Raw genomic sequence first — 25,535 nt, forward strand, 5'->3', positions numbered from 1 at the left:
TGCAGATTTACAAGAATATTTCTGCTAAAAGTGAACATGGGGGGATTATTAACACAGAGAATAAATAAAACGAACGGCATTATCTAGGAGGAACAAGGCAGCCAGGAGACAAGTCAATGTTTAATTCTCCTGGGGGTGAAAAAAATGGATGTATTGCTGTGAGGGAGACTTCTTTTGTGTGGTTTCTGGAATTGATGTGTTTACCTGCAGCTGTGAAACAATAGATTCAATAGGCTTAAGAGTGTCTGTATTTTAACTTCGGGGATGCCTTGTCATTCAACCCAGGATTGAAATGTTGCTCTCAAGATGTGCCATGTCGAAGTGGGTTTTTTTGCAAGATGGGGGTGATAGGTTACAATATTTGACTTTAGAACTTTGGCTGGAATTTAATAGAATGGAATGGAATGGAATAGATATTGGAACGAAGAATAGAATAGAATATAGAATAGAATATAGAATAGAATATAGAATAGAATATAGAATAGAATATAGAATAGAATATAGAATAGAATAGAATAGAATCTTTATTGAGAATAGAGCAGAGTGGAGTGGAATAGAATGGAATAGAATAGAATAGATATTGGAATGAAGAATAGAATAGAATATAGAATAGAATAGAATCTTTATTGAGAATAGAGTGGAATGGAATAGAATAGAATAGAATCTTTATTGAGAATAGAGCAGAGTGGAATAGAATAGATATTGGAATGAAGAATAGAATAGAATATAGAATAGAATAGAATAGAATCTTTATTGAGAATAGAGCAGAGTGGAGTGGAATAGAATGGAATAGAATAGAATAGATATTGGAATGAAGAATAGAATAGAATATAGAATAGAATATAGAATAGAATATAGAATAGAATATAGAATAGAATATAGAATAGAATATAGAATAGAATATAGAATAGAATATAGAATAGAATAGAATAGAATCTTTATTGAGAATAGAGCAGAGTGGAGTGGAATAGAATGGAATAGAATAGAATAGATATTGGAATGAAGAATAGAATAGAATATAGAATAGAATAGAATCTTTATTGAGAATAGAGTGGAATGGAATAGAATAGAATAGAATCTTTATTGAGAATAGAGCAGAGTGGAATAGAATAGATATTGGAATGAAGAATAGAATAGAATATAGAATAGAATAGAATATTTATTGAGAATAGAGTAGAATGGAATGGAATAGAATAGAATATTGAGAATAGAGCAGAGTGGAATAGAATAGAATAGAATGGAATAGAATAGATATTGGAATGAAGAATAGAATAGAATATAGAATAGAATAGAATCTTTATTGAGAATAGAGCAGAGTGGAATGGAATGGAATAGAATAGAATAGAATTCTTTATTGGCCAGGTGTGATTGGACACACAAGGAATTTGTCTTTGGTGCAATGCTCTTAGTGTACATAAAAAGACAAGATACATTCGTCAAGAACCATAAGATACAGCACTTAATGAGAGTCACAGGGTACAAATAAGCAATCAGGAAACAATCAATATCAATATCAATCGTAAGGACGCAAGCAGCAAAGTTACAGTCCTGCAGTCGTAAGTGGGAGGAGATGCGCGATAGGAACGATGAGAAGACGAATAGTAATAGTAATGCAGTGAATAGTGAATGGTTTGACAGTGGGGAGGGAATTAGTTGCTTAGCAGAGCGATGGCATTCGGGGAAAATCTGTCCTTGTGTCTAGTTGTCTTGGTGTGCAATGCTCTATAGCGTCGTTTTGAGGGTAAGAGGTGAAACTATTTATGTCCAGGATGCGAAGAGTCTGTAAATATGACCTCTTCAAAATTACAACAGCGTCGAAAGAGTGACTAAGGACTGGTGTTTTTTTTTAAAAAAATGCAATGGACTGCTATTTATGACGGTGTGCAGGGTCCCGCAATTCCCTTTTGCGACCGTCTGACATGCAAAATCAGGGAGGGAAGCCACTGAACAGCTGAATTTCTAACTTCACAACAGCAGTGACTCACTGTAAAATGCGCCCACCACGTGTCTCACTTAGTGACGGAAACTTCGGGCTCAGCTGTAGTCGTATCTTGAGGGCTACACCTGTATCTCTAAGGCAGGAGGACGGCTGAAAGGGGGGAAGGAGGAATTCTCAATCTGAAATGGTCTATTTGCAAACTGAGAGCCATCCATGGCCTCACACTGCCCCCAAATGTTTGAACGCTGGTTTTAGATCTCACAGCTTCAAAGGAGAGAGCGATAATTATACTCCATTTCCTTGTTTCAAATATATCTTAAATAAGATGGGCTTGCTTCCTACCAACAGTGTGTGTGTGTGTGAGTCTCTCTCTCTCTCTCTCTCTCTCTCTTCTCTCTCTCCCTCTCTCTCTCTCTCTTTGCATTTCAATTTGACTTTCCACAACAACTGCAGCCGAGGTAAGCCAAGAATTAAAATTAGTCCGAAGTCAGCTGTTGGTGTCAAATCAAAATCCCCGTTTGCACCCAATAACATTTGTCTCGCAAATTATTATTATTTTTTAAAAAGGAAGGGCCACACTGCAGTTTATTTGTATTCTGTGTCGTGAAAATAAATCAAAAACAGGCTTTTAACGGATGCATAACTAGCCCCCTTTGGTGCGCACCTTAAATTATGGCAAGTGGCATTTAAAAGTCCATTTTAATTCTGACCATTAGGGTGTTTCTAATACTAAAAAGCAGAGACATCACCCTGCCAACAGAAGTGCGTCTAGTCAAGGCTCTGGTTTCCCCAGTTGCCATGGATGGCTGTGAAGGTTGGACCGTAAGGAAGGCTGAGCGCCAAAGGATGGAGGCCTTCGAACTCTGGTGCTGGAGAAGAAGACTCCTGCATTGAGTCCCTTGGACTGCAAGGCCATCCAACCGGTCAGTCCTGGAGGAGATCCATCCTGATTGCTCTTTAGAAGGCCAGATCCTGAAGAGGAAACTCAAAGACTTTGGCCACCTGATGAGAAGGAAGAAGGACTCCCTGGAGAAGAGCCTCATGCTGGGAACGATGGAGGGCAAAAGAAGAAGAAGGGGACGGCAGAGAAGGAGGAGGCTGGATGGAGTCACCAAAGCAGTTGGCGTGACCTTCAATGGACTCCAGAGGATGGGAGAGGACAGGAAGGCCTGGAGGGACGTTGTCCATGGGGTCGCGATGGGTCAGACACAACGTCGCAACTAACAACATTAGGGTTTTATGTTTGCAATGTGTGCTTTTTAAAAAATCTTTTTATAATGAAGTAAAATTTGGAATCTGTAACTAGTTAAATGCTCTATTTGGATAATCCGCTGAGCTAATATCAACCCCCCCCCCCCCGAAAATATGTAGTTTCGTATTTAAAACGGATTATATCTGATGACACAATCTTGACAAAGCAGCAACCATCTCTAATTACAAGGATGATTGTATTTCGAAAGACGCTACAGACAGCTTGATCAGGTGAAGAAATCTGGGAGACGAAGGCAGGTTTGGGCAAGGTGTGAATTCACAAGTTAAATGAACACCAAATGGGCATTTTAAACCCCTCGTGGCTCAACTGCGAACCTTGCTGGGTTTCCCCATTGGGAATATTTCCATTAATTGAAAATAAATCTTCTCCTTTAAACCCGGAAGGCGTTTAAACCATGGGTGCTGCTTCGAAAACTTTTAAATATTTGTGTTTCTTCCTCTCCGGTGATTAATGCTACGCTTAATTGCACCAAAGAATGCTAAAGTTAAGATAAGAGGGGGTGGGGTGGGGTGGGGGAACACAACGCCAGGGCCCGGGTAAAATGCTGCTGTTTGTTCACTAAGAATTGGGAAGCACACAAGACGGGTGGTCCTCGGACTTGCGACCAACAAAGGGAGACCCAGGATTTCCGTGGCTAAGCAAGGGAGCTGCGGTGTCTGAGTTTACGACATTTTTGCGATGGTTGCTAGGTGAATCCCTGCCAATTGTTAAGTGAATCAAATGCTCGCCAGCTGGGGAGATCAACAATGTCATGCGACCCCCCCCTGAGATGCGGCAACCGTCATAAATACGTGACGGTTGCTAAACACCCACACTTGGGTTGCGTGATCGCAGAGCTGCTGGGACGGTTGTTCCGTGTCCCTTGGGGCAGGGCTGCTGTTAACTTCCAAAAGTCGGTAAACGAGACATTGGGGGCCTCGTGTCAGCAGCATTTCAATGCCGGCAGTCCTCAACATACAACAGTTCATTTAGTGACTATTCGAAATGAAAAGGCAGTTGGAAAAAAAGAGTCTCGGGGCCGTTGTTCACACGACCGTTGTAGCATCTCTCCACGGTCACACGATCGGACGCTCGGCAACTGACTCATATTTATGACGGTCACAGCATCCTGGGGTGTGTGTTGTCACGCAATCCCCTTTTTAAGATAATCAACGTCGGGGGGGGAGAGCCGGATTCACTTAACGACAAGTGTTACTAACTTAACCATTGCAGGGATTCGCTTAACAACTGCGGCAAGGAAGGGATGTCAAGCGAAGGAAAATTCACCTAACAGCTGTCTCGCTTAGCAAGATAAATGTTGGTGGTCGTAAGTCGAGGACTACCTGTAGAGCTCTGGTTCACAAACCTTTTTAACTGCCGTTTTCCTAAAATGTCCCTGTGAAGTAGGCCACTTTTACGATTTTTTTTACACCCTGTATGGGACGCAGTGGCTCAGTGGATAAGATGCTGAGCTTGTCGATCAGGTTTGGCGGTTCGAATCCCTGGCGCCGCGTAACAGAGTGCGCTCCCGTGACTTGTCCCGGCTTCTGCCAACCGAGCAGTTCAAAAGCACGTTAAAAAACGCAAGTAGAAAAATAGGGACCACCTTTGGTGGGAAGGGAACAGCGTTCCGTGCGCCTTCGGCGTTGAGTCATGCCGGCCACATGACCACGGAGACAGCGCTGGCTCTTCGGCTTTGAAATGGAGATGAGCACCGCCTCCTAGAGTTGGGAATGAGTAGCACATATGTGCGATGGGAACCTTTACCTTTACTTTACACCGTGCGTACAGAGCCGGAGATTGATCAAGCTAAGCGCTTGCCAAAAGTTTCTAGATGAAACAAGGTTTCCAATCAGGATTTCCTGATCCACAAGTTTCCTTAGCTTCCCGACATGCAACGCCGCTTTCTCTGCTGATCCCGGGAAAACCACCCTGCTGAGTGGACAAGTCCTGGGTTTTAATCTCACGCAAGGGCAGGCAGAGCTTCATCAGTGGTGCAATACAACCAAATAATAATTACGTGGTTGCAAGAGAAGGAAAAGGTGAAACGGAGCATGCAATCATCATCCTCGGCTTTCTCCACTCGGAGATCCCTTCTCGGTTTGCTTTGCCCTGTTGCCAAAATCACGCGATTTGCGCATGGAAGTCCGTCCTTGGGATCTTGGAGGATTTTCATGCTCTTGTAGGACTCGGCATGGCAGGTGAGGACAAGGACTGAAATCCTTAAAACACGCCTGCTGTCGCGGGGAGGGGGGAAGCAACAGAGTGGCAACATTAAAAGTCTAGTTTAATTTCATTATTATAATTCACTCGATTGTAAATGTCTTCTTTTTATAATAAGCCTTTTCTGTTTCAAGAGGGCTGGGAAGTCGCTCAAATCCCATCTTTCTCAACTTCGAAAACTTTATAGGACCTGCGGACTTCAACTCCCAGAATTCCCCAGCCAGTGTTGCTGGCTGGGGAATTCTGGGAGTTGAAGTCCGCACATCCTGGGAGTTGAAATCCGGGAATTCTGAGAGTTAAAATCCGCACATCGTAAATTTGCCAAAAGCTGAGGAACGTTGCTGAAAGATGATCGGTAAGAGATATAAAGGAATTTAGACTTCCACTACGGAGTGGAATGTGTAATTTTGAAGGGAAATTTACACCAATTATTAATGCAGGAAATCCTCCAAAATAATCTGAATGTTTTCTACTAAGAATTATAAATGTAAAAAATCCTCTATTTTTCTATGCTGGTTTATTATTTTTTTTTAAAAAGAGCTAAAACATTACCATTAAAAATGTGTAAAAATGAGTGGTAAAGGGGGAGGGGAAGTAGGGTAGAGGGGAATGATGGAGGGAAGATGGAAAGTTGGAGGGGGGCGAAAGAAAGGGTGTATGGAGGGTTGAAAAGGTACATTGGGTTTCTATTTTGGGGGGTATTGTTGACAAGAGGAATGGCTGTGTTTATTGTTTAATGTTATATGGCCCCGGTTCTGTACAGTATATATGTGACTGTACGAAAATGAAAATGGAAAATAAAAACACATTTACGATTTAAAAAAAAATGTGTAAAAACCATGTCAAGTGTGCAATGCTGCTAATTTACAGAATGCGGACTAGAATACAGAATAATAAGAGTTGGAAGGGACCTTGGAGGTCTTCAGTGTTTCTCAACCTTGGCAACTTGAAGATGTCCGGACTTCAACTCCCAGAATTCCCCAGCAGTGGTTAGGACAGTGCGAATGCTGGCTGGGGAATTCTGGGAGTTGAAGTCCGGACATCTTCAAGTTGCCAAGGTTGAGAAACACTGTTCTAGTTCAACCCACCTGCTTAAGCTAAGGATCCTACACCATTTCAGACAAATGGTTGTCCAATCTCTTCTTGAAAACCTCCAGAGATGGAGCACCCATAACTTCTGAAGTCCTTCCACTGCTTAATTGTTCTCCCTCTCAGGAAATTGTCTCCTTAATTCCAGGTTTCTTCTCTCCTGGGTTAATTTCCATCCGTTGTTGTTCTGCCTTTTGGTGCTTTGGGAAACAGAACAATTCCTACCCTAAGAAAAACGGTTCCACCACAAATGCGCGCACAACAAAAGCGCGCCTGACTAAACCGCGGTGTCTAAACCGCGGTGACAAAACCGTGCGACGAATGAGCGACTAATTAGCCCTGAAGCGCGCCGACAAAAGCGCGCCGACAGAAGCGCGCTGTAACGTAACCCTCAACCTAACCCTCAACCTAACCCTCAACCTAACCCTCAACCTAACCCTAACCCTAAACCTAACCCTAACTGTAAATCTTACTTTAAATGAAATCGCGCTTCTGTCGGCGTGCTGTTGTCGGCGCGCTGTTGTCGGCGCGCTGTTGAAATCGCGGTTTTAGCGCCGTGGTGTTGTCAGCGCGCTTATGACGTTCGCGCTTTTGACGGGTCACGAGAAAAACATCTTTGCCTTCAACTGCAACCCTCTGTATCAAGGAGATCAGCTTAGATGGAGACTAATAATATCACCTTAATACATTTCAAAGCCTAATTGATTTATGGTGGCATCAACCTGGTAAAAGAAACATCTACCGTTGGCATCTTCTACGCTGATTTCAAAATATGGTGCCATGGCTTGGTTGGGCAACGTTTAAAATCCGTCTGTAATTTTGAAGTACAGTAACAGGGCGCACACAGAGAGAGGCGCACTCCTGTACATATATATTAAGAAGCCTAAAAGCTTATCTGATATAATTAAGTTTCACGTGAATAAACTGGAGCTGAGATGTTACCACACCGCCGATATTGTGTGTAGGACAAAATGAGTGCCAACATTTAAACTCTTCCGATGCAAATTCAGTGTAAGCGAAAAGAAATTGGAACTCAACCTTATGACCGGGTCCAACCATCTACAGATAGCCCTCAACTTACAACAGTTTGTTTACTGACCGTTAGAACAGCACTGAAAAAAGTATGACCGTTTTTTCGCACTTACGACAATCGTACCATCCTCGTAGTCACATGGTCAAAATCTGGACGCTTGTAAACTGACTCGTATTTATAACGGTTGTGATGTCATTGGATCTCTTTTTCTGATTTCCCGACAAGCAAACACAATGGAGGAAGCCGGATTCACTTAATGACAGTAGCTCCTTTGGAACGAGCTCCCCGCAGAGATTCGGACCCTCACCTCTCTCCAGGCCTTCCGAAAAGCCGTTAAAACCTGGCTGTGTCGGCAGGCCTGGGGTTGATGAGATCCCTTCCCCTCTCGATTTGTGTGGCTGTTGGTTATTTTTAAATGCTTGTATTTGTAGTTTCTGTGTTTCCCTTTCCCCCCCTTGAGTTTGTGTGCCGCCCTGAGTCCCGCTGGGAATAGGACGGCATATAAATAAAATGAACCTCAAACCTCGAGCTCATCAACGGCAAGTGATTCACTTAACGGCTGCGGTAAAACGGGGCAAAATTCACTGAACTACTGCCTTGCTTAGCAACAGACATTTTGGGCGCAATTATGATGATAAGTCGACAGCTACCTGTATTTAATGGTGAAACTTCGCAGTCAAGGAAAGGTCAACCAAAGCGTGTGATCAATGTCAAATGGATCTTGGTTTGTTCCGGGCTGTGTTTTGAAGAGTTCATTCCAGAGAGTAAAACTGGGTGTATCATTTGACAGAAGATGATCGATCCCAATATTTGTGTTTTCTGGACATGGGCAGAAAGCAGGTTTCTTAAGAACTTGTCCTTGGGACATGAGTTTGGAAAGTTGAAGGATTCCAGGTTTTTCATGGTCTCTAGAGACTAATGTTAATTGACTGAGCAGTGTTTATTTTCACCTCCCCATCTATGAAAGTTAGATGGAAACTGTTGTGACTCGGTAGAAGTTTGCTGTGAGTTGAGTCGGGATGCAGGAATAACAATGCAGCTGGGCCTCGTTCGTGTCGTCTTCTGGAGATAAAAGGACGGATGGTGCCATGCCCTGGTTGCAGAAGTCAACGTTCATTCATCGTTCGTGGTTCATCAGTCGTGGTTTGTTTGTCAGAGGCACTTGGATAAGTGATTTGCTTTCTGTAACCCTGATTCGAAGAGACACTTGGAGAAGTGATTTGCTTTCTTTCTGTAAACCTGGTTTTGCTGTAAGAGCTCTTTGTTTTTGTATTCTGCTGCGTAACCTTTTTGCCAGAGACTTTATTTATGTTTATTTTGGGCTCCCAGACAGTGTGAGCCAGGACTGATAAAGTTATTTCCTTTTAAGTCTGTCTGACTGTCGTCTGTGAACGAGCAAAGAAGGGGGGTCAGAACAGGAAACTATGGTGGAACCCCCAAATTAATGATCTAGAGCTAGACCAGCTGGGTGAGGAACTCTTGAGAGTTGAAGTCCACAAGTCTTAAAGTTGACAAGGTTGGAGACCACCGATCTAGACTGGAGGTTTATTTTGCTCGCTTGAAAACTGTTTTGATTATTGTTTGATAGGTTGTTATTATTATTTTTCCTACTTTGGTAATGAGTTGCATTATTTCATAAACATGCAACAAATAAACAAGGCTATTCAGGCCTGCCAGAAGGGTGAGCTGTCATTCTCCTTTGAATATATCAATTTTCATCATTTGATATTCAGCTGCTTTATTTCATAAACTTACTTTATCTTGTGACAAGCAAGCAAGAATATGTGTTAGAAGAGTTAAGAGGTCCTGTCCTTTAAATCGATTCATTTTCATCATTTGATATTAAGCTGCTTTATTCCGTAACCATTTTCTAAAAAAAACTTTTGTGCCAAACTTTTGTGCCAAACTTTTGTGCCAAAGAATATTATTCAATTCGACTAGAAGGATTAAGAGTGCCTGTCCTTTTGGAGAAAGTCCATTTTCATCACTTCACATCACTAGCTGCTTTGTTTCATAAAAAGGTAAAGGTTCCCCTCGCACATATGTGCCAGTCGTTCCCGACTCTAGGGGGCGGTGCTCATCTCCATTTCAAAGCCGAAGAGCCAGCGTTGTCCGAAGACGTCTCCGTGGTTATGTGGCCGAAGGCGCACAGAACACTGTTACCTTCCCACCAAAGATGATCCCTATTTTCCTACTTGCATTTTTTACGTGCTTTCGAATTGCTAGGTTGGCAGAAGCTGGGACGAGTAACGGGAGCTCACTCCATTACGCGGCGCTAGGGGTTCGAACCGCCAAACTGCCGACCTTTCCGATCGACAAGCTCAGTGTCTTAAACTTAGTTTATTTTGTCACAAACCAGCAAGAATATGATTCCTCTGTCTCAGAAGGGTTAACCGTTCCTGTCCTTTGGAAATAGTCCATTTTCATTCTTCAATATCAAAACGCTTTATTTCAGAAACTTTTAAGTTTATTTGGGGCGGGGAGGGGGGTGGCAAGCAAGCCAGGATGTAATTCCCCTCTGCTGGAAGGGTTAACTGCTCCTGTCCTTTGAACGCAGCCCGTTTTCATCATTCTGGTTTCACCGTGGCTAAATCAGCTTTGAGGCCGTAATCAGATGCCGCGATTAAATTAATGTCCCTTTCCCCTCCTGACTTAATCGCGGGGAGGTATTCCTCTCCGCCAGACCTGATTTTGGTACAGAGACCTCTCTGCCAATCGCAAAAGGTTGCGGGGAGCTTAAAGGATTATGTGTTGGGAATTACATGCAGGGGAAGGTCATGTGAATAGATCAAATTTGGTGCCAGGAAGAGCTGGAGAGGCGGTGGAGTCAGCACCCGTCCCTTAAGCTCTGTTGTTGTTGTTTACTTTCTGCAGCTATGCGACAGCCACAACTAAACTCCAGAGTGGCAACCGGAGAACCAAAAATGTTCCCACCTGAGGCCAAGGAGCCGCTGGACCCCGTCGCTTTGAAGCACGGCGATGCTCGCCAGGTGAGTGTCCGGTGGATTCATTTTGCAAACTTTTCCGTTAAAAGCAAAATAAAGTAAAAGAAACCCACCCCTAATAATGAGTTAAACGTGCACACACAGAAGGGTGGAAAGGAGAAGTGTTATGCGGTTCGTAACTCAAAAAAGGAGGCCGTGGCATGGGTGAGCTTACCCAAAACGGGGAATAGAGCGCCGAGTAAATCCTTAGTAATCTTAAATCAGCTTCCTTAATAGCATTTTTTTTTCCCAGGCAAAACTCGCGCTGCAAATCCAACGCTATCTCTGCGCTTAATGTAATTATTTTTTCCCTCCGTGGCTCATGTGACACACCGGAACACAGAGCTCAGGAAAATGGGACAGGGGAATTCTTATTCTTATTCTTATTTTTAATCTGAAAGTTCATTTTTACGAAGTGCTTCTAAGCTGCCTGGCCAATGCCGGAAAGATGGGACGGCATCCTCATTCGAACACTGCTTCCTTCTGCGACACACGAAGCCCCAGAAAAATCTCTTGGCTTCTCACCACTCCAAAGAAAAGAATTATATCATCGCCAGCTGCTCTTTATGGTTTCTGATGCGCACCTGGGGGCCACCTGGTCCTCACAGGCGACGGAAAACAGCCTGAAAAATGCCCCCCAAAGAGGCCAATTTCCGGGCTGTTTTCAGGCCACTTTTCAGGCTGTTTTTCAAGCGATTTTCAGCTCAGTTTTTGGCCTGTTTTCCAGGCTGTTTTCTGGGCCATTTTCAGGCCGTTTTTGAACCATTTTCAGGCCGTTTTTGGACCGTTTTAATGCCATTTTGGGGCTGTTTTCATACCATTCTTTGGGCCATTTTCCTGCTGTTTTTCGGGTCAAAAACGCCCTGAAAACAGCCTGTAAAATGCCCTGAAAATGGCCCAAAAACCGCCCAAAATCAGCCAAAAAACAGGCATGTATGTGCTGGCCAGCTGGTTTTTGAGTTTTGTGCATTCTGATTTGGGCCCTTGGTGCCGAAAAGGTTTCCCATCACTGTTCTAGGACTTTCCTTCCAGGTTCCTCTTGAATCCTTCCCTCTTTTCCCTCTTGGGAAACCTCCCAAGGCAGCAGGTCCCGAAGGCAGATTTATTCAGTATTGATACCAGATGGGTGTTTTGTTTTTTTAACTCCATCAATCCGCGGTGGAGGCTTCCAGACGGAGATCCCTTCTCAGCCTGCAAGCCTCCCTAAAAGCAATTATCTGCCTTTTGTAGGCTCCTGCCAGTTGTAAAAGCTTTCCCGTTGCACAACTCCCCTCTCCGGGTTTGCCAACTGAGAAAAGAGGAGATCAAAAAACACCCTTGGCGTTCCTCTTCCACTCCTTTGGAGGCCCGTGGGGTGGCTCCCACTGAACATGATGTACTAACGCAGGCAGAAATGGAACGGCATTATGCTCCGGCTCCATTAATGATTAAGGGCGGGAGGGAATCGGGCCGCCCCGCCGTAGCTAATTGTCAAGGCAGACGACCCATCTTCGCGGAGACTAAAGGGCTGCTCTTACCTAAAGACCATATATGGAAATAAAACCCAAAGATACAGGACTGGCCAGGAGCCGCGTGAAAGGGGGAAAAGAGATAAAACGAGCGCGGAAATCCAGACGGTTGGCGAGGCCCCCAATTATTATAAGGAGGTGGTCTCTGAATCGGGCTTGGCTGATGAAACTTGACCAATAAATCATTTCTTGGCAACAACAGAAGTTGCTTCCTTCTGCGATATTTCTTTTTACACTTCTTGTTCGAGTCTATGTCCCAGTTATTTCTTGGTAAGGTCTCATCCGAGCATTAACCCAATCAAGATCTCTCTTTGCTGTCTGCGATTGACCAGCAAGGATTAGAGCAGGGTCTCGAACCTTGGCAACTTGAAGACTTGTGGGCTGGCTGAGGAATTCTGGGAGTTGAAGTCCACAAGTCTTCAAGTTGCCACGGTTGGAGACCCCCTTGGATTAGAGCAGTGGTTCCCAAACTTGGCAACTTTAAGACTTGTGGACTTCAACTCCCAGAATTCTCCAGCCAGCTCTGCAGAGCTGGCTGGAGAATTCTGGGAGTTGAAGTCCACAAGTCTTAAAGTTGCCAAGTTTGGGAACCACTGGATTAGAGGATTGCTCTCTAGCGGGACGGAGGGTGGAAGCGAGGAGACAATGGGCTTTCTGAGACCCGGCCACACGTTGCGCGAAAACGCAACCGAGCCCCACTGCTAATGTTCACAATGAAATGCAATTAGGAGAAGGGAATTAGTGCTGCTGATTAAATCTTCCTGTCCACTCCAAATCTTCCTCAACTCCCTTGAAATTTTTGCCATGCACAGAGCTCCAGAACTGTATTTGGTTCCATGTGGGGGAGGGAGGGAGGAAGGAAGGAAGGAAAGAAGGAAGGAAGAAAGTAAAGGGAAAGGAAAAAGGGAAAGAAAGAAAGAAATAATAAAGATGGGAGAAAGATAGATGGAAGGAAGGAAGGAAAGGAGGAAGGAAGGAAGGAAGGAGGAAATGGAAAGGAGAAAGGGAAAGAAAGAAATAATAAAGATGGGAGAAAGATAGATGGAAGAAAGATAGATGGAAGGAAGAAGGGGAGAAAGGAAAGGAAGGAGGAAAGGGAAAGGAGAAAGGGAAAGAAAGAAAGAATAAAGATAGGAGAAAGATAGATGGAAGGAAGGAAGGAAAGGAGAAAGGAAGAAAGGAAGGGAGAAAGGAAGAAAGGGAAAGAAAGAAATAATAAAGATGGGAGAAAGATAGATGGAAGGAAGGAAAAAGGGAAAGGAAAAAGGAAGGAAGGAAGGAAGGGGAAAATGGAAAGGAGAAAGGGAAAGAAAGAAAGAATAAAGATGGGAGAAAGATAGATGGAAGGAAGGAAGGAAAGGAGAAAGGAAGAAAGGAAGGGAGAAAGGAAGAAAGGGAAAGAAAGAAATAATAAAGATGGGAGAAAGATAGATGGAAGGAAGGAAAAAGGGAAAGGAAAAAGGAAGGAAGGAAGGAAGGAAGGAAGGAAGGGGAAAATGGAAAGGAGAAAGGGAAAGAAAGAAAGAATAAAGATGGGAGAAAGATAGATGGAAGGAAGGAAGGAAAGGAGAAAGGAAGAAAGGAAGGGAGAAAGGAAGAAAGGGAAAGAAAGAAATAAAGATGGGAGAAAGATAGATGGAAGGAAGGAAAAAGGGAAAGGAAAAAGGAAGGAAGGAAGGAAGGGGAAAATGGAAAGGAAAAAGGGAAAGAAAGAAATAATAAAGATGGGAGAAAGATAGATGGAAAGAAGGAAGGAAAGGAGAAAGGAAGAAAGGAAGGGAGAAAGGAAGGGAAAGAAAGAAAGGGAAAGAAAGAAATAATAAAGATGGGAGAAAGATAGATGGAAGGAAAGAAGGAAGGAAAAGAGAAAGAAAGGAAGGAAGGAAGGAGGAAATGGAAAGGAGAAAGGAAAAGAAAGAAATAATAAAGATGGGAGAAAGATAGATGGAAAGAAGGAGGGGAGAAAGGAAAGGAAACGAAACGAAACAAAAGGAAAAAGGCAAAGAAAGAAATAATTAAGATGGGAAAAAGATAGATGGAAGCAAAGGAGAAAGGAAGGAAGGAAGGAAGGAGAAAATGGAAAGGAGAAAGGGAAAGAGAGAAATAATAAAGATGGGAGAAAGATAGATGGAAGGAAGGAAGGAGGGAGGGAGGGAAGAAAGGGAGAAAGGAAAGGAGGAGAGGACATATATTATCCATACTTTTTAAAAATTCCGGTGTTCCCTTGAAAAGGTAGAAGGATGCCACACGAAAACATTTCCGTCCCTTGAACTGACCACCTGTAGCCCAAGGTCGAGTCCCCCATTGGTCCAAGCGGTCCCAGTTCAGCCGTAAATGGCCTTACTTGAAAAGGGCCGGCAGGTTCCTCGTAGGGGGGCCACACCCTTGACCAAGCTGGATTTTCTTCTAGACGGATTCCAGAAACACCTTATCTCTGCTCGATCAAATACTTCTGCGTGTTACGAATAGTGGTGACTCAGCCGTGTGCTAGTGCCAAGCCTAAACCCTTCCTGCTCCAAGGACAACACCAAGAAGGCTTTGGACGTAAACAAATCCTGGGGAAACAATGCGAAGCACTTGGCGTTTCCCCCCCCCCCCTCTTCGGAATCCCAAGCCTCCCTTCGCTCGACCCATCTGGAATCTTTTTTTGACGGATTCATATTATTCTCTGTGCGACGCCGGGTGACCAACCAACCCCAGGACGCAGGTGTCACGTTCCAACTCACGAGAAGCCAAGAGCAGACGGCAGCACCAAAGCTGTTTCCAAGCGGAAAAGTAAACAAGGGACTTTCTTTGTTGAGATTCCAGCCGGATTTGGCCCGATGGGTGGCTTGATCCCGATCGTCCCGAACTCTCCAAAGATTCCAGCTGGAATCTGAAGCTAGAAAGGTTATAGGATTTTTTTCAAAGTTCATTCTTGGGGTAGCCCCTCGTGCGGAGATCCGGGTGGACCGAGGTAGAAATCCAGGCCGTAATACTGCTGGTCAATTAACCCATGGAATCCATGTGTCTTGGAATGCTTAATACAGCTGTTGCGCACTTAAATCTTCCATTGCAAACCTTAGGGGGGGGGATCTGATAGCACCTTTTCAGGCCAAATGATCTCGTGAAAAGCCAACCACAGAAGCGGTTGGCTTTTAATGGCATCGTTTGGCTGGCAAAGGGCCTGAGAGTTGAGGGGGGGTCCCTGGTGCTCTCTGAGGTCGGCTGTTTCTCTGCAGCCGTTTCATGGCCCAACTAGGGAACATCATCAGTGCTAGAAGGAAGTGGGGTTTGCAGTGAGGAGGAGGAGGAAAGGAAAAGTGGAGATGGGGAAGGAAGAGGAGGAGGAGGAAGAGGAGGGAGAACGACTGTGGGGCCCATAGCAATAGCAGTTAGACTTATATACCGCTTCATAGGTCTTTCAGCCCTCTCTAAGCGGTTTACAGAGTCAGCATATCGCCCCCAACAATCGGGGTCCTCATTTCACCCACCTCGGAAGGATGGAAGGCTGAGTCAACCTTGAGCCGGTGAGATTTGAACCGCCGAACTGCAGATAACAGTCAGTTAAAGTGGCCTGCAGTACTACACCCTAACCACTGCACCACCTCGGCCCTTGGTGCTCTCTGAGCTTGGTGGCTTCCTTGCAGACGTTTCACAGCCCAACTAGGGAACATCATCAGTGCTAGAAAGGAGTGGGTTTGTGCATGGAGAAGGAGGAGAGAAAGGGGGAAGGAGGAGGAATGGGGGAGGAGGAAAAGGAGCAAAGGAGGAGAAGGAGGAGGGGGAGGAAAAGGAGGGGGGAGGACTGTGGGGTCCTGGGTGCTCTCTGAGCTGGGTGGTTTTCTTGCAGACATTTCATGACCCAACTAGGGAACATCATCAGTGCTTTTTTCTAATATTGATGATGTTCCCTAGTTGGGTCATGAAACGTCTGCAAGAAAACCACCAAACTCAGAGAGCACCAAAAAGCCCACAGTTCCTCCTCCTCCTCCTCTCCATCAACCTTCCTCCCTTCCAGCACTGATGATGTTACCTAGCTGGGCAACGAAACGCCTGCCAGAAAACCACCAAGCTCAGAGAAGCATCAAAGACCCCCCTTGTTTCAACTACAGATATTCTCCTTCGATCCCTGCGAAGGGAGTCCTCCTCCTCTGGAGCAACCACAGCCGAAGTCAGCTCGGCTCTTCCAAACGCTGCCAGCAACACAATCGGAGACGCTTAAATTCAGCTCCCCGGACGGATCAATCTGGTTGCCCTCCTCTTAGGGGGGAAAAACAAAACAACCCCAGATTGCCTGGCGCGTCTCCTCCTTCTTCCCAAAAGCCAGCCGTGAAAACTGAGCCTAGGAAAGAGTTTGGCTGGTGGTTTCTAAGACCTTCCCTGGATGGCAAAGAGGTTTCCTTTCCGGGAATGCCAGGAACTAGGCTGGTGGGTTTCACTCCCCCCAAAAAGAGTGGGGGTGGGAGAGAAAAGGAGAGTGGGTGGGAGGGAAGGCAAGCAGGCAGCGCCTGTAACCCAACACCCAGATGGGTTATTATTCCAGGAATATCTTGCCTTCCTCCCAATCGATGGGAAGGCTCGGCTTGTGCACCACTCCCCTTCCAGATCAGAGAGTTTCCTATTTCTTGAAACTGGCTGGTAAACACAGCCTAGGGAGGAGCCACACGGCCTCTGCTTCTGCCAACAGGAGCAGAAACTTTGTGAGTAATTTACTAGGAGGACAAACAAGTGCAGCTCACATGCGGGGGAAACAGCCGGCCGGAGGAAGGACGGGGACGCTGCGTTGAGGGCCAAGGAGGGGACGGGGGACGACGACAAAATAACATGGGAGACACACACACACACACCCCTCGGCTGCCTCTCTCCTCCACCTGAAAAAATGTTATTCAATCAGCCATGTTTGACTCTGCAGTACAAAGGAACATGAGAACTGGACCGAAGGTAGGAGCCGGGGAAGGGAGGGGAGGGAGAGGGGAATGGATGGAGGGAGGGAGGATGTTTGTGGAGGGGGAGCAGAGCAAACAGCCCTGGCCAAACATTGTCAAACCAAACAGAAAGAAGAGAGTTTGCACCCAGCAGGAGGGATGGGATGTGGGCTAGAAAAGCAGGACTCGGTTTCAATGTCCGGATGGTTGTTTTGGGTGGGTGGGTGAGGGGGAAGTAGATTCCCAGTAGAGTCCTGGGCATCAAAGAGTGGGCTTACATCTTGTAGGATGGCTTGCTTTAAGGTAGCAATGTCCAACTTTGACTTGTGGACTTCGACTCCCAGAATTCCCCAGCCAGACAAGGAGCAGGGTCGTTCCCAAGCTTGGCAACTCTTTAAGACTCGTGGACTTCAAGTCCCAGAATTCCCCAGCCAGACAAGGAGCAGGGGCGTTCCCAACCTTGGCAACTCTTTAAGACTCGTGGGCTTCAAGTCCCAGAATTCCCCAGCCAGACAAGGAGCAGGGGTGTTCCCAACTTTGGCGACTCTTTAAGACTCGTGGACTTCAAGTCCCAGAATTCCCCAGCCAGACAAGGAGCAGGGGCGTTCCCAACCTTGGCAACTCTTTAGGACTCGTGGACTTCAAGTCCCAGAATCCCCCAACAAGCCTGCTAGTCTGACCCCCTGCTCAAGCAGGAGACCCCATACTGTTCCAGACGTCTCTTCTTAAAAACCTCCAGTGATGGAGCACTCATAATTTCTGGGACATTTCTCATTAAAAATGAGCAACATGGTACACTGAGAACCCCAAGATTTCATGACTCCAACGATGATTACTATCCTGTTTCCTTCGACCAGGATATCCCCACTATGAAAGATGCTTTTGTTAAGCCAGCATCTCCAGGGATAGCATCTTAGGAATGGAAGGGACCTTGGAGATCTTCTAGTCCACCCCTCCTGTCCCTGGCAGGAGACCTTATAGATCATCCTGGACAAGACGATTGTCCGATCCTTCCTTGAAAACTTCCAGCGATGGTGCTGCTCGACTACATGTCCCAGCATTCCCAGCCAGTGGGCCACCGGCCAGGTTGACTGAGAATTCATGGAGCTGCAGACCAAAACGTTTGAAGGACGTCCTGTTGGAGAAGATCGGGCCGTAATCTAGGAGGTTGGGGAAGGTCTCAGATTTACAAATTCAGTTATATCCAGTCGGTTAAAAAGGGACGTCAAATCAAACAGAAAGATCTGTTTAACCATTGCTTTATTTTTGGGGGAAAAAAGTCTTAAGTGCTTCTTTGAAACATTGCATTTTACTTTAATGTGCTTTTTAAAAAAAAGGAAGTGCATTTGCGTCTGCGGCTCTAGATTTGGGGGAAGATGTTATCTCAAAGTCATAATGTTAATCCTTCGGTTTAATAAAAAGAAATTACGGTAAGCATGCCTCCACAATAAGTTAGGAGGAAAGCAATTACGAAAGCATTAATTTTTTGCACACTTTGGGGGGGGGGGAAACGTCTTATAGGAGGAAGGCCAATTCTTAGAAATTACTCGGCGTGTTTATTTCAGATAAAAAAAACCGCTGAGCTTCTCTTCCTGACATGCCGGAGAAGGAGCTAAATGAAAGAGAAACAAGGCGCTCTGAAGTGCAGAGAGAGCGCAGCGTTGCGCCTAGGCCAGGTTTTTTCAGCTACACACCAACGCAACTCTCAACACCTCAGCTGAACTATTCTCCAGTTGCAGCGGAGAGATCTTCCAGCTTGCCTGCACTGCCAACCCTTCAATCGGTTTAGATCCATCAGGGTCAGTAAGATCGTAATTTCTACTGGGCTGCAGGGACGTGGTGTCTCCGGGGCTAAGACGCGGAGCTTGTCGATCAGAAGGGTCGGCTGTTCAGCGGTTCGAATCCCTAGCGCTGCGTAACAGAGTGAGCTCCCGTGACTTGTCCCGGCTTCTGCCAACCTAGCAGTTCGAAAGCAGGTAAAAAATGCAAGTAGAAAAATAGGGGCCACCTTTGGTGGGAAGGGAACAGCGTTCCGTGGGCCTTCGGCGTTGAGTCACACCGGCCACATGACCACGGAGACGTCTTCGGACAGCGCTGGCTCTTCGGCTTTGAAATGATGAGCACCACCCCGTAGAGTCGGGAACAACTAGCACAGATGTGTGAGGGGAACCTTTACCTTTACCAGGTAGAAGGAATCAAGGGTCCACCTATTCTCCAGACCACCAGAGTGGAGGACAAGAAGCAACGTGTGGGAACTCATCAAGAAGAGAAGCAACGTGGAACTCAGGAGAAATTTCCTTTTCAGGGAGGACAATCCATCAGTGGGCCAACCTGCCACCAGAAGTCATGGATGCTCCATCACTGGAGGCTTTCAAGAGGAGACTTTTATCCGGCATGGTTTAGGGTCTCTTGCTTGGGATGGGGGTTGGATTAAATGACCTCCAAGGTCCCTTCCAACTCTGGTATTCTGTATTCTGTACTTTAACCTGCTCCTTAATCATATTTTTCATTTCAGGGGTTACCCTATTATTACGATGACTGTGTTTTCTCGTGCCCCCATAAATTAAGGGGGGGGCATTTCTAAATCATGCACATAGGGAAGCCTCCTTGAACCACCACGCACGGATGTGCTCAAACATTTTGAAGAAGGAAGAACTTCCTTCTTTTTAAGTCTCTTCCCAAGTGAGCCACGGTCTTGTCTTCCAGATGAAAACGGCCAGACCTGGAGGGGTTGATGCATGGGGTGAAAGCAAAATATCTTTCCCCGTACAGGGACGAATTTTAGGAAGGATTAGTAAACATGTGAAATAATGTGGAAGTTCTGGCAGATAAAATGCGCCTAAAAATAGAAAAACCGAAGGTCACCTCTGCAAAATACTGGAAAGCAATTAAAGAGCACAGTACTTCTTGATTCAATCCTACCCTATTAATAACCGGAACACAGAAATGTTTTACGTGCCCATATAAAAAGTTGCCTTTAGGGCTATGCGGACTGTATTACTGTGGGGGGGCGAACACTTGTCTTGGGAGGAATGTTGCCTCGATTAGCGACACAAATAATACTTTAGTTAGGTTTTTTACAGGGAGCTTTCAGAAAGGAACAGAGTCAACTTTTGATTTTACTTTGCAAAGATGGATTAGAATAATACGGCCTTTGTAAGGGTTGGAAACGGAGTGAGAGAGAGAGAGAGAACAGACTTAAACCAAAGTAACACAAAGTACCTTAATAATTAAGCTGTTTTTAATAGGATCACAGGATCTCTGCTGTTGTTTTTTTTTAAAGACATAGATATTGAATGTGAATCTATGAAATCCATGGTCTTGAGCAAGGGGGGGGGTCTCCTAACTTGGCAACTTTGTGGACTTCAACTCCCAGAATTCCCCAGCCAGCAGCTCTAGGAGTTAAATATCTGTGGAGATTCTCAGTCACCGAGGTCACGATTGTCCCAAAGAGGGACTTTTTCAAGAGGCAACTGGACTTCCTTGAAGATGTTTCACTTCTCGTCCCTTCAGTTCTGGGAGTTGAAGTCCACAGGTCTGAAGTTGAAGTCCACAAGTCTGAAAGTTGCCAAGTTTGGGGGAAAAAAACCAAGAAGTTGAGGTCTTGAAGAACCCCAACTGAATAATTCCAGACCTCATAATACAACTCAGACTTGGTCAGATTCAGCATGGTGCAGATGTTGGAAGGTCTTTTGATTTGGTCTCCTCCAATGAATTGGTATTGACGTGCTTCCTTTTCTCCTTTTTCCCGTAGAAAAGCTGGTGACCAGCAGAAAGGACTTCTGGTCTCTTCTGGAACGGTCATTATGTGGAGCTGTGAAGCCCTGAATGGTTCCAAAAACGCAGAGGACCAGAATCTGTGCCACGATTTCCATCTGGTCATTTCCATCTTCTCTTTGCTCTACCTCGTCATCTGCTTCCCCGTCGGCCTTTGTTACAACGGGCTCTTGGTGGTGGTCAACCTGTGCAACAAAGCCACGATGACCATGCCGGATGTCTACTTTGTCAACGTGGCCATCGCCGGCCTCATCATCAACGCCATCGCCCCCATGTACCTGCTGGGACCCACCAGCACCAAGTGGGCCATCTGGAATTTCAACAACGAAGTCTACATCACCTTGCTGATCCTATTCAACGTCTCCTCCTTGGTGATCATGTACTCCATCGCCTTGCTCAGCCTGGACTACTACATCGAGCGGGCTCTGCCCAGGACTTACATGTCCAGCGTGTACAACACGAAGCACGTCTGCGGGTTCATCTGGGGAGGGGCCATGCTGACCAGCTTCTCCTCCCTCCTCTTCTACATCTGCAACCACGTCTCCACCAAAATTATCGAGTGCTCCAAGATGCAGAACAAGGAAGCTGCGGACGCCATCATGGTGTTCATCGGCTACGTCGTGCCGGCTGTCGCCGTGCTCTACGCGCTCGTGCTAATCTTGCGGATACGCAAGGAGGCCACGCCGCTGGACCAAGACACTGGAAGGCTGGACCCCTCCGTGCAGAAGCTCCTGATCGCCACCGTTTGCACCCAGTTCACCCTGTGGACACCTTACTACGGGGCCCTGATGTTCAGCACGTTGGCTGCGATGCAAGGCAAAGCGGTGGAGGAGAGCCACGGCCGGGCCTTGTATTTCACGAAAGGGCTCTCCAAATTCCTGGCTTTCTCCAGCAGTGTTGTCCTGCCTCTGCTCTACCGGTATCTCAGCAAAAGCTTCCCGGGGAAACTGCAGAGGCTGCTGAAAAAACTGCACTGCGGGAACCAGCCGTGTTCGCACGAACGCACAGGGGTTCAGGAAATTGTCACGTAGGTATGGAGGGACGCTGGTGGGCGCCGAGTGGAGCCCAGGAGGTGGGCGCCGAGCGAGGAGGGCCCGCGGACGTTGGCGCCTCGCCATTCTAGTCCTCCCCAGGTAGCGACTATGTGGAGGAAAACGGTTGGGGGATCCTGTCTGTGGGTTAAAATCCGTGGCTCGGTCCCACGGGTTTCGATGCACTGAGTCGGTTCCGCAGGATGAGCTTTGCGTTGAGCAATCTTGTGTGAAGAAAACAAAAACCCGCCACAGGCGTTTTGACCGAACACCCAGCACTTTGTAAACTTGTAGAATTTAAAACAGAAAAGAGGTATTTTTATGTTTTCGTACAAAATAATACGAATTTTAAAAAATTTACAAAGCAGTTTTACGTCAAGGTCGGAGCAGCCACCTTTTCAGTCCGGATAATATCCATTAATACTCGCGCTGGTCAAATTGTGTTTAACAGCCTAGTACGATACTAAAAAATTTTTTCCTAATCTGCGAAGTTACGATTCAAACAAAATCTTCACTTCTAACTCTGAAGGTTTGAAGGTTTCTCTTCGAACGCGGTTGTGTTTTCCCTCCAGTTACAAACGAACACCCCTCCTGCCAAAAAAAGGGTTTTCCCCATTTTCTGTACACTGTAAAAGCATTTCAATCAATCAAAAGGATGTAATTTTGCTGAAAATGTAGGGTGTTGCTATGTCTAGGAAAATGAAGGAGAGTTTAAGATGAAGTCAAGCTGAAAGTGCCAACGAAAAACCCAATTGCATTTTATTTTTTTAAAAGGGGCAGCTACTGAATCACTCACAAATATTCCTTAGGACGTACGAGGCTATTTCCAGGGCTGAGTTAAAAGCATGTTCAAAGTATTATCCCTCGAAGAATGTTTGCGAGAAATTGATGGGCCAAAGGGATGGAAGAGATAACACTCACAGGGGACAACAAGGATCCCTTATAATTCTGGCCCTCGTTTTTATGCTGCTTTGGATTCTAGTTCTCTCTCTGACTCAGTGGTGCCGTGTCTCTTCTGTCCCTTTGGGTGGACCCAGCAAAACGCTAGCATGGAGAAGTAGTCTAGGCTAGGCTACTGAAAGCCATAGATACCATGTCATCCTTCCAGCACGTAAGGACAATGTTTTGGATCTGCTCCACCCAGTTGTCACCCAGAAAAGCTGTCCAAGAGGTTGGGAGGTGGCCACGTCCTAGCAGAAGAGCTGGGAAAAGGGATGAGGAACATCTCTAGATGTTCAGATGGCCTCCAACACAGGGCTTTTCAGTTGAACTGGCTGCCTCCTAGGCATAATAGAATAAAAGAGTTGGAAGGGACTTTGAGGGGGTCTTCCAGTCCAACCCCCTTGCTCAAGTATGTATCATTCCAGATAAATGGCTGTCCGATCTTTTCTTGGAAACCTCCAGTGATGGGAGCACCCACAACTTCTGGAGGCAGGTCCTTACTACTGATTAATTGTCTTCCCTATCAGAAAGTTTCTCCTGAGTTCTAAGTTGCATCTCTCCTCGTTTAGTTTCCACCCGTTGCTTCTTGTCCTGCCCTCGGGTGCTTTGGAGGATAAGCCCCTTCTTTCTTTGTGGCAGCCTCTCAAATATCGGAAAGTATCCTCCATGTTCCATGGCCGAAAGAGATGATGAGAGTTGAAGTCTCAACTTCCCTGGAGGTCACCGAGTTTGGGAGAAAGAGTAAATGATGCGGAGTGGTTTTCCGTCTTCAGAGGAAAGGCGAGATCAGGAATTTTGGATTTTTGGGTTAGGGTTAGGGTTAGGGTTTTTACCAAGATGCCATTCATAGAATTTGCTCCAGCTGACATTTTGGCTGGGAGACAATGCCAGGTTCTCAGAGGCGTAGACTTGTAGAATAAATAGCCGAGTCTTCTGTAAGAGGCCTTGAGGGCTGCATTTGGGAGGTTATCGGAGTTAAGGCACTAATTTAGCCCAGGGAGTTACCACAAAGCCTAATTTAGTGGAGGGAGTTACCAAAATCCTCCGCAGGTAAGGAAGAAAACAATAGACTGGATTTCTGCTGGGCTGCAAGGAGTCTCAGTCAAAGCATCTTCTATAAGTCTTACCGTCTAGTTCCAGCTGCTAAAACAATAACCTCTGTCAAGAGATTCCCACAACTCTAGGATGGGACTTGGTGTTTCTCACGGACTTCATCTAGCAGGACTTTGAGAAATAATAATAATAATAACGAAAGAGCCTGTTGCATCCATGCTCACCTGAGTCCCATACTTTAACCGCTATAAAGTCTCCTGCTGTCTTATGCACACGGAATTGGGTAATATCTGCCCAATTAATTGCGGAAGGTATTTATAAGTCTTAGGATCTGGGCCTGGCAACTCTTTAAGAGCCGTGATGGAGAACCTATGCCACGCAGGCCAGAGGTGGCGCGTAGAGCGATCTCTGTGGGCACGCGTGCTGTTGCTAGCCGGTCTGTTGCAAGCACCAGAGTGCCACAAAAAGCACCCCAAAATCCCCCAGAAAACAGCCCAAAAACCCAGCCCCAAAACAGGCATGTACACGCTGGCCAGCTGGTCTTCGGTTTCTGCGCACACAAAGACCAGCCGGCTTTCCATTTCCGGCGCTCCAGCATGCACAAATGCACACACCTTCTGATTTGGGCACCCGGTGCCGAAAGGGTTCACCGCCACTGCTTAAGAGCCATGTACCTCCACCTTAGCATCTTTAAGATGTGGAGACTTCAGCTCCCAGAATTCTCTAGCCAGCTGGGGGATTCTGGGAGTTGAAGCCCCCCATTTCTTACTTGCCAAGGTGGACACCCACTCTTTCAGAGGGATGATATTTCACCATTCCTCTTAAACTCTCTCCCCCAATTACCCTTTGTCCCCGGGATCATATCATGAAGACTCCCACCCAGGGTCTACGTACCCCCAGGATATGCCCAAATGACCTCCTTGGGGGTCACTGCCCCAGTTTAAGAACCACTGTCTTATCACACAAGCTGGAAAACTATTTTCCGAGATACCCTACGATAGCCATAAAAAGTTAAAGGTTTCGTGTCCAACTCTTGAGCGCGGTTGTTGATCTCCATTTCTTAGCCAAGGCCAACAGCGTTGTCCGAAGACATTTTCTGTGGTCATGTGGCCAGCATTTAATTTAGTTGTACGATGTGCAATGACAATAAAGTAAACTCAACTCAACTCAACTAGACACCAAAGGTACATGGAATGCTGTTATCTTCCCACCAAAATGGTACCTATTCATCTACTCCCATTAGCTTTCAAACTGCTAGGTGCACAGGAGCTGGGGGGAGGAACAGGAGCTCACCCCATTGCAGTCCAGGATGTTGAACCCGGACTGTTGGCTTTCCAGCTGACAGGCTCAGCATCTTTAACCACTAAGCCATCACGCCCCTCTTTATAACTAAACAACTATACTATAACTCCCATAAAACGAACAGGGCGCAGCCTTCATTAATTCACCTTGCCACTCACAAAGTCCCTTACTTCTCTTGTCCCCTGAAACCTCTCTGGGCCGTCTTAATTTATGCATCCCCTTATTCATTTTCAGACCGAAGAAAGCTAGTTTCTCTTTTCTCTTCCGATGGGCAACGTCTTTGGCTTATGCCAGGCGAGACTAAATAGCAATAGCAATAGCAGTTAAGACTTATATACCGCTTCATAGGGCTTTCAGCCCTCTCTAAGTGGTTTACAGAGTCAGCATATTGCCCCCAACAACAATCCATGTCCTCATTTCACCCACCTCGGAAGGATGGAAGGCTAAGTCAACCCTGAGCCGGTGAGATTTGAACCGCCGAACTGCAGTCAGCTG

The 25,535-nt window shown here is 46.0% G+C and overlaps 1 protein-coding gene across 4 annotated transcripts in view; it reads left to right on the forward strand.

The window, feature by feature from the left end:
• Positions 1 to 22,577, forward strand: part of GPR146 (G protein-coupled receptor 146) — a 38,817-nt gene extending 16,240 nt beyond the window's left edge. The window contains exons 1-3 of one of the 4 annotated variants that reach the window (XM_032230632.1): positions 16,120 to 16,951; positions 18,501 to 18,734; positions 20,690 to 22,577. In XM_032230632.1, the coding sequence (XP_032086523.1) occupies positions 20,742 to 21,743 (1,002 nt within the window). In that variant the 5' untranslated portion in view covers positions 16,120 to 16,951; positions 18,501 to 18,734; positions 20,690 to 20,741 and the 3' untranslated portion in view covers positions 21,744 to 22,577. Of the gene's footprint in view, positions 1 to 10,410; positions 10,527 to 16,119; positions 16,952 to 18,500; positions 18,735 to 18,887; positions 18,912 to 20,689 lie in introns of those variants that run through there. The other 3 variants (XM_032230629.1, XM_032230631.1, XM_032230633.1) reach the window with 3 other exon arrangements.
• The last annotated feature ends 2,958 nt before the right edge of the window (positions 22,578 to 25,535 follow it).

Source organism: Thamnophis elegans, chromosome 14, assembly GCF_009769535.1.
Source record: "Thamnophis elegans isolate rThaEle1 chromosome 14, rThaEle1.pri, whole genome shotgun sequence".
Classification (NCBI taxonomy): domain Eukaryota; kingdom Metazoa; phylum Chordata; class Lepidosauria; order Squamata; family Colubridae; genus Thamnophis; species Thamnophis elegans.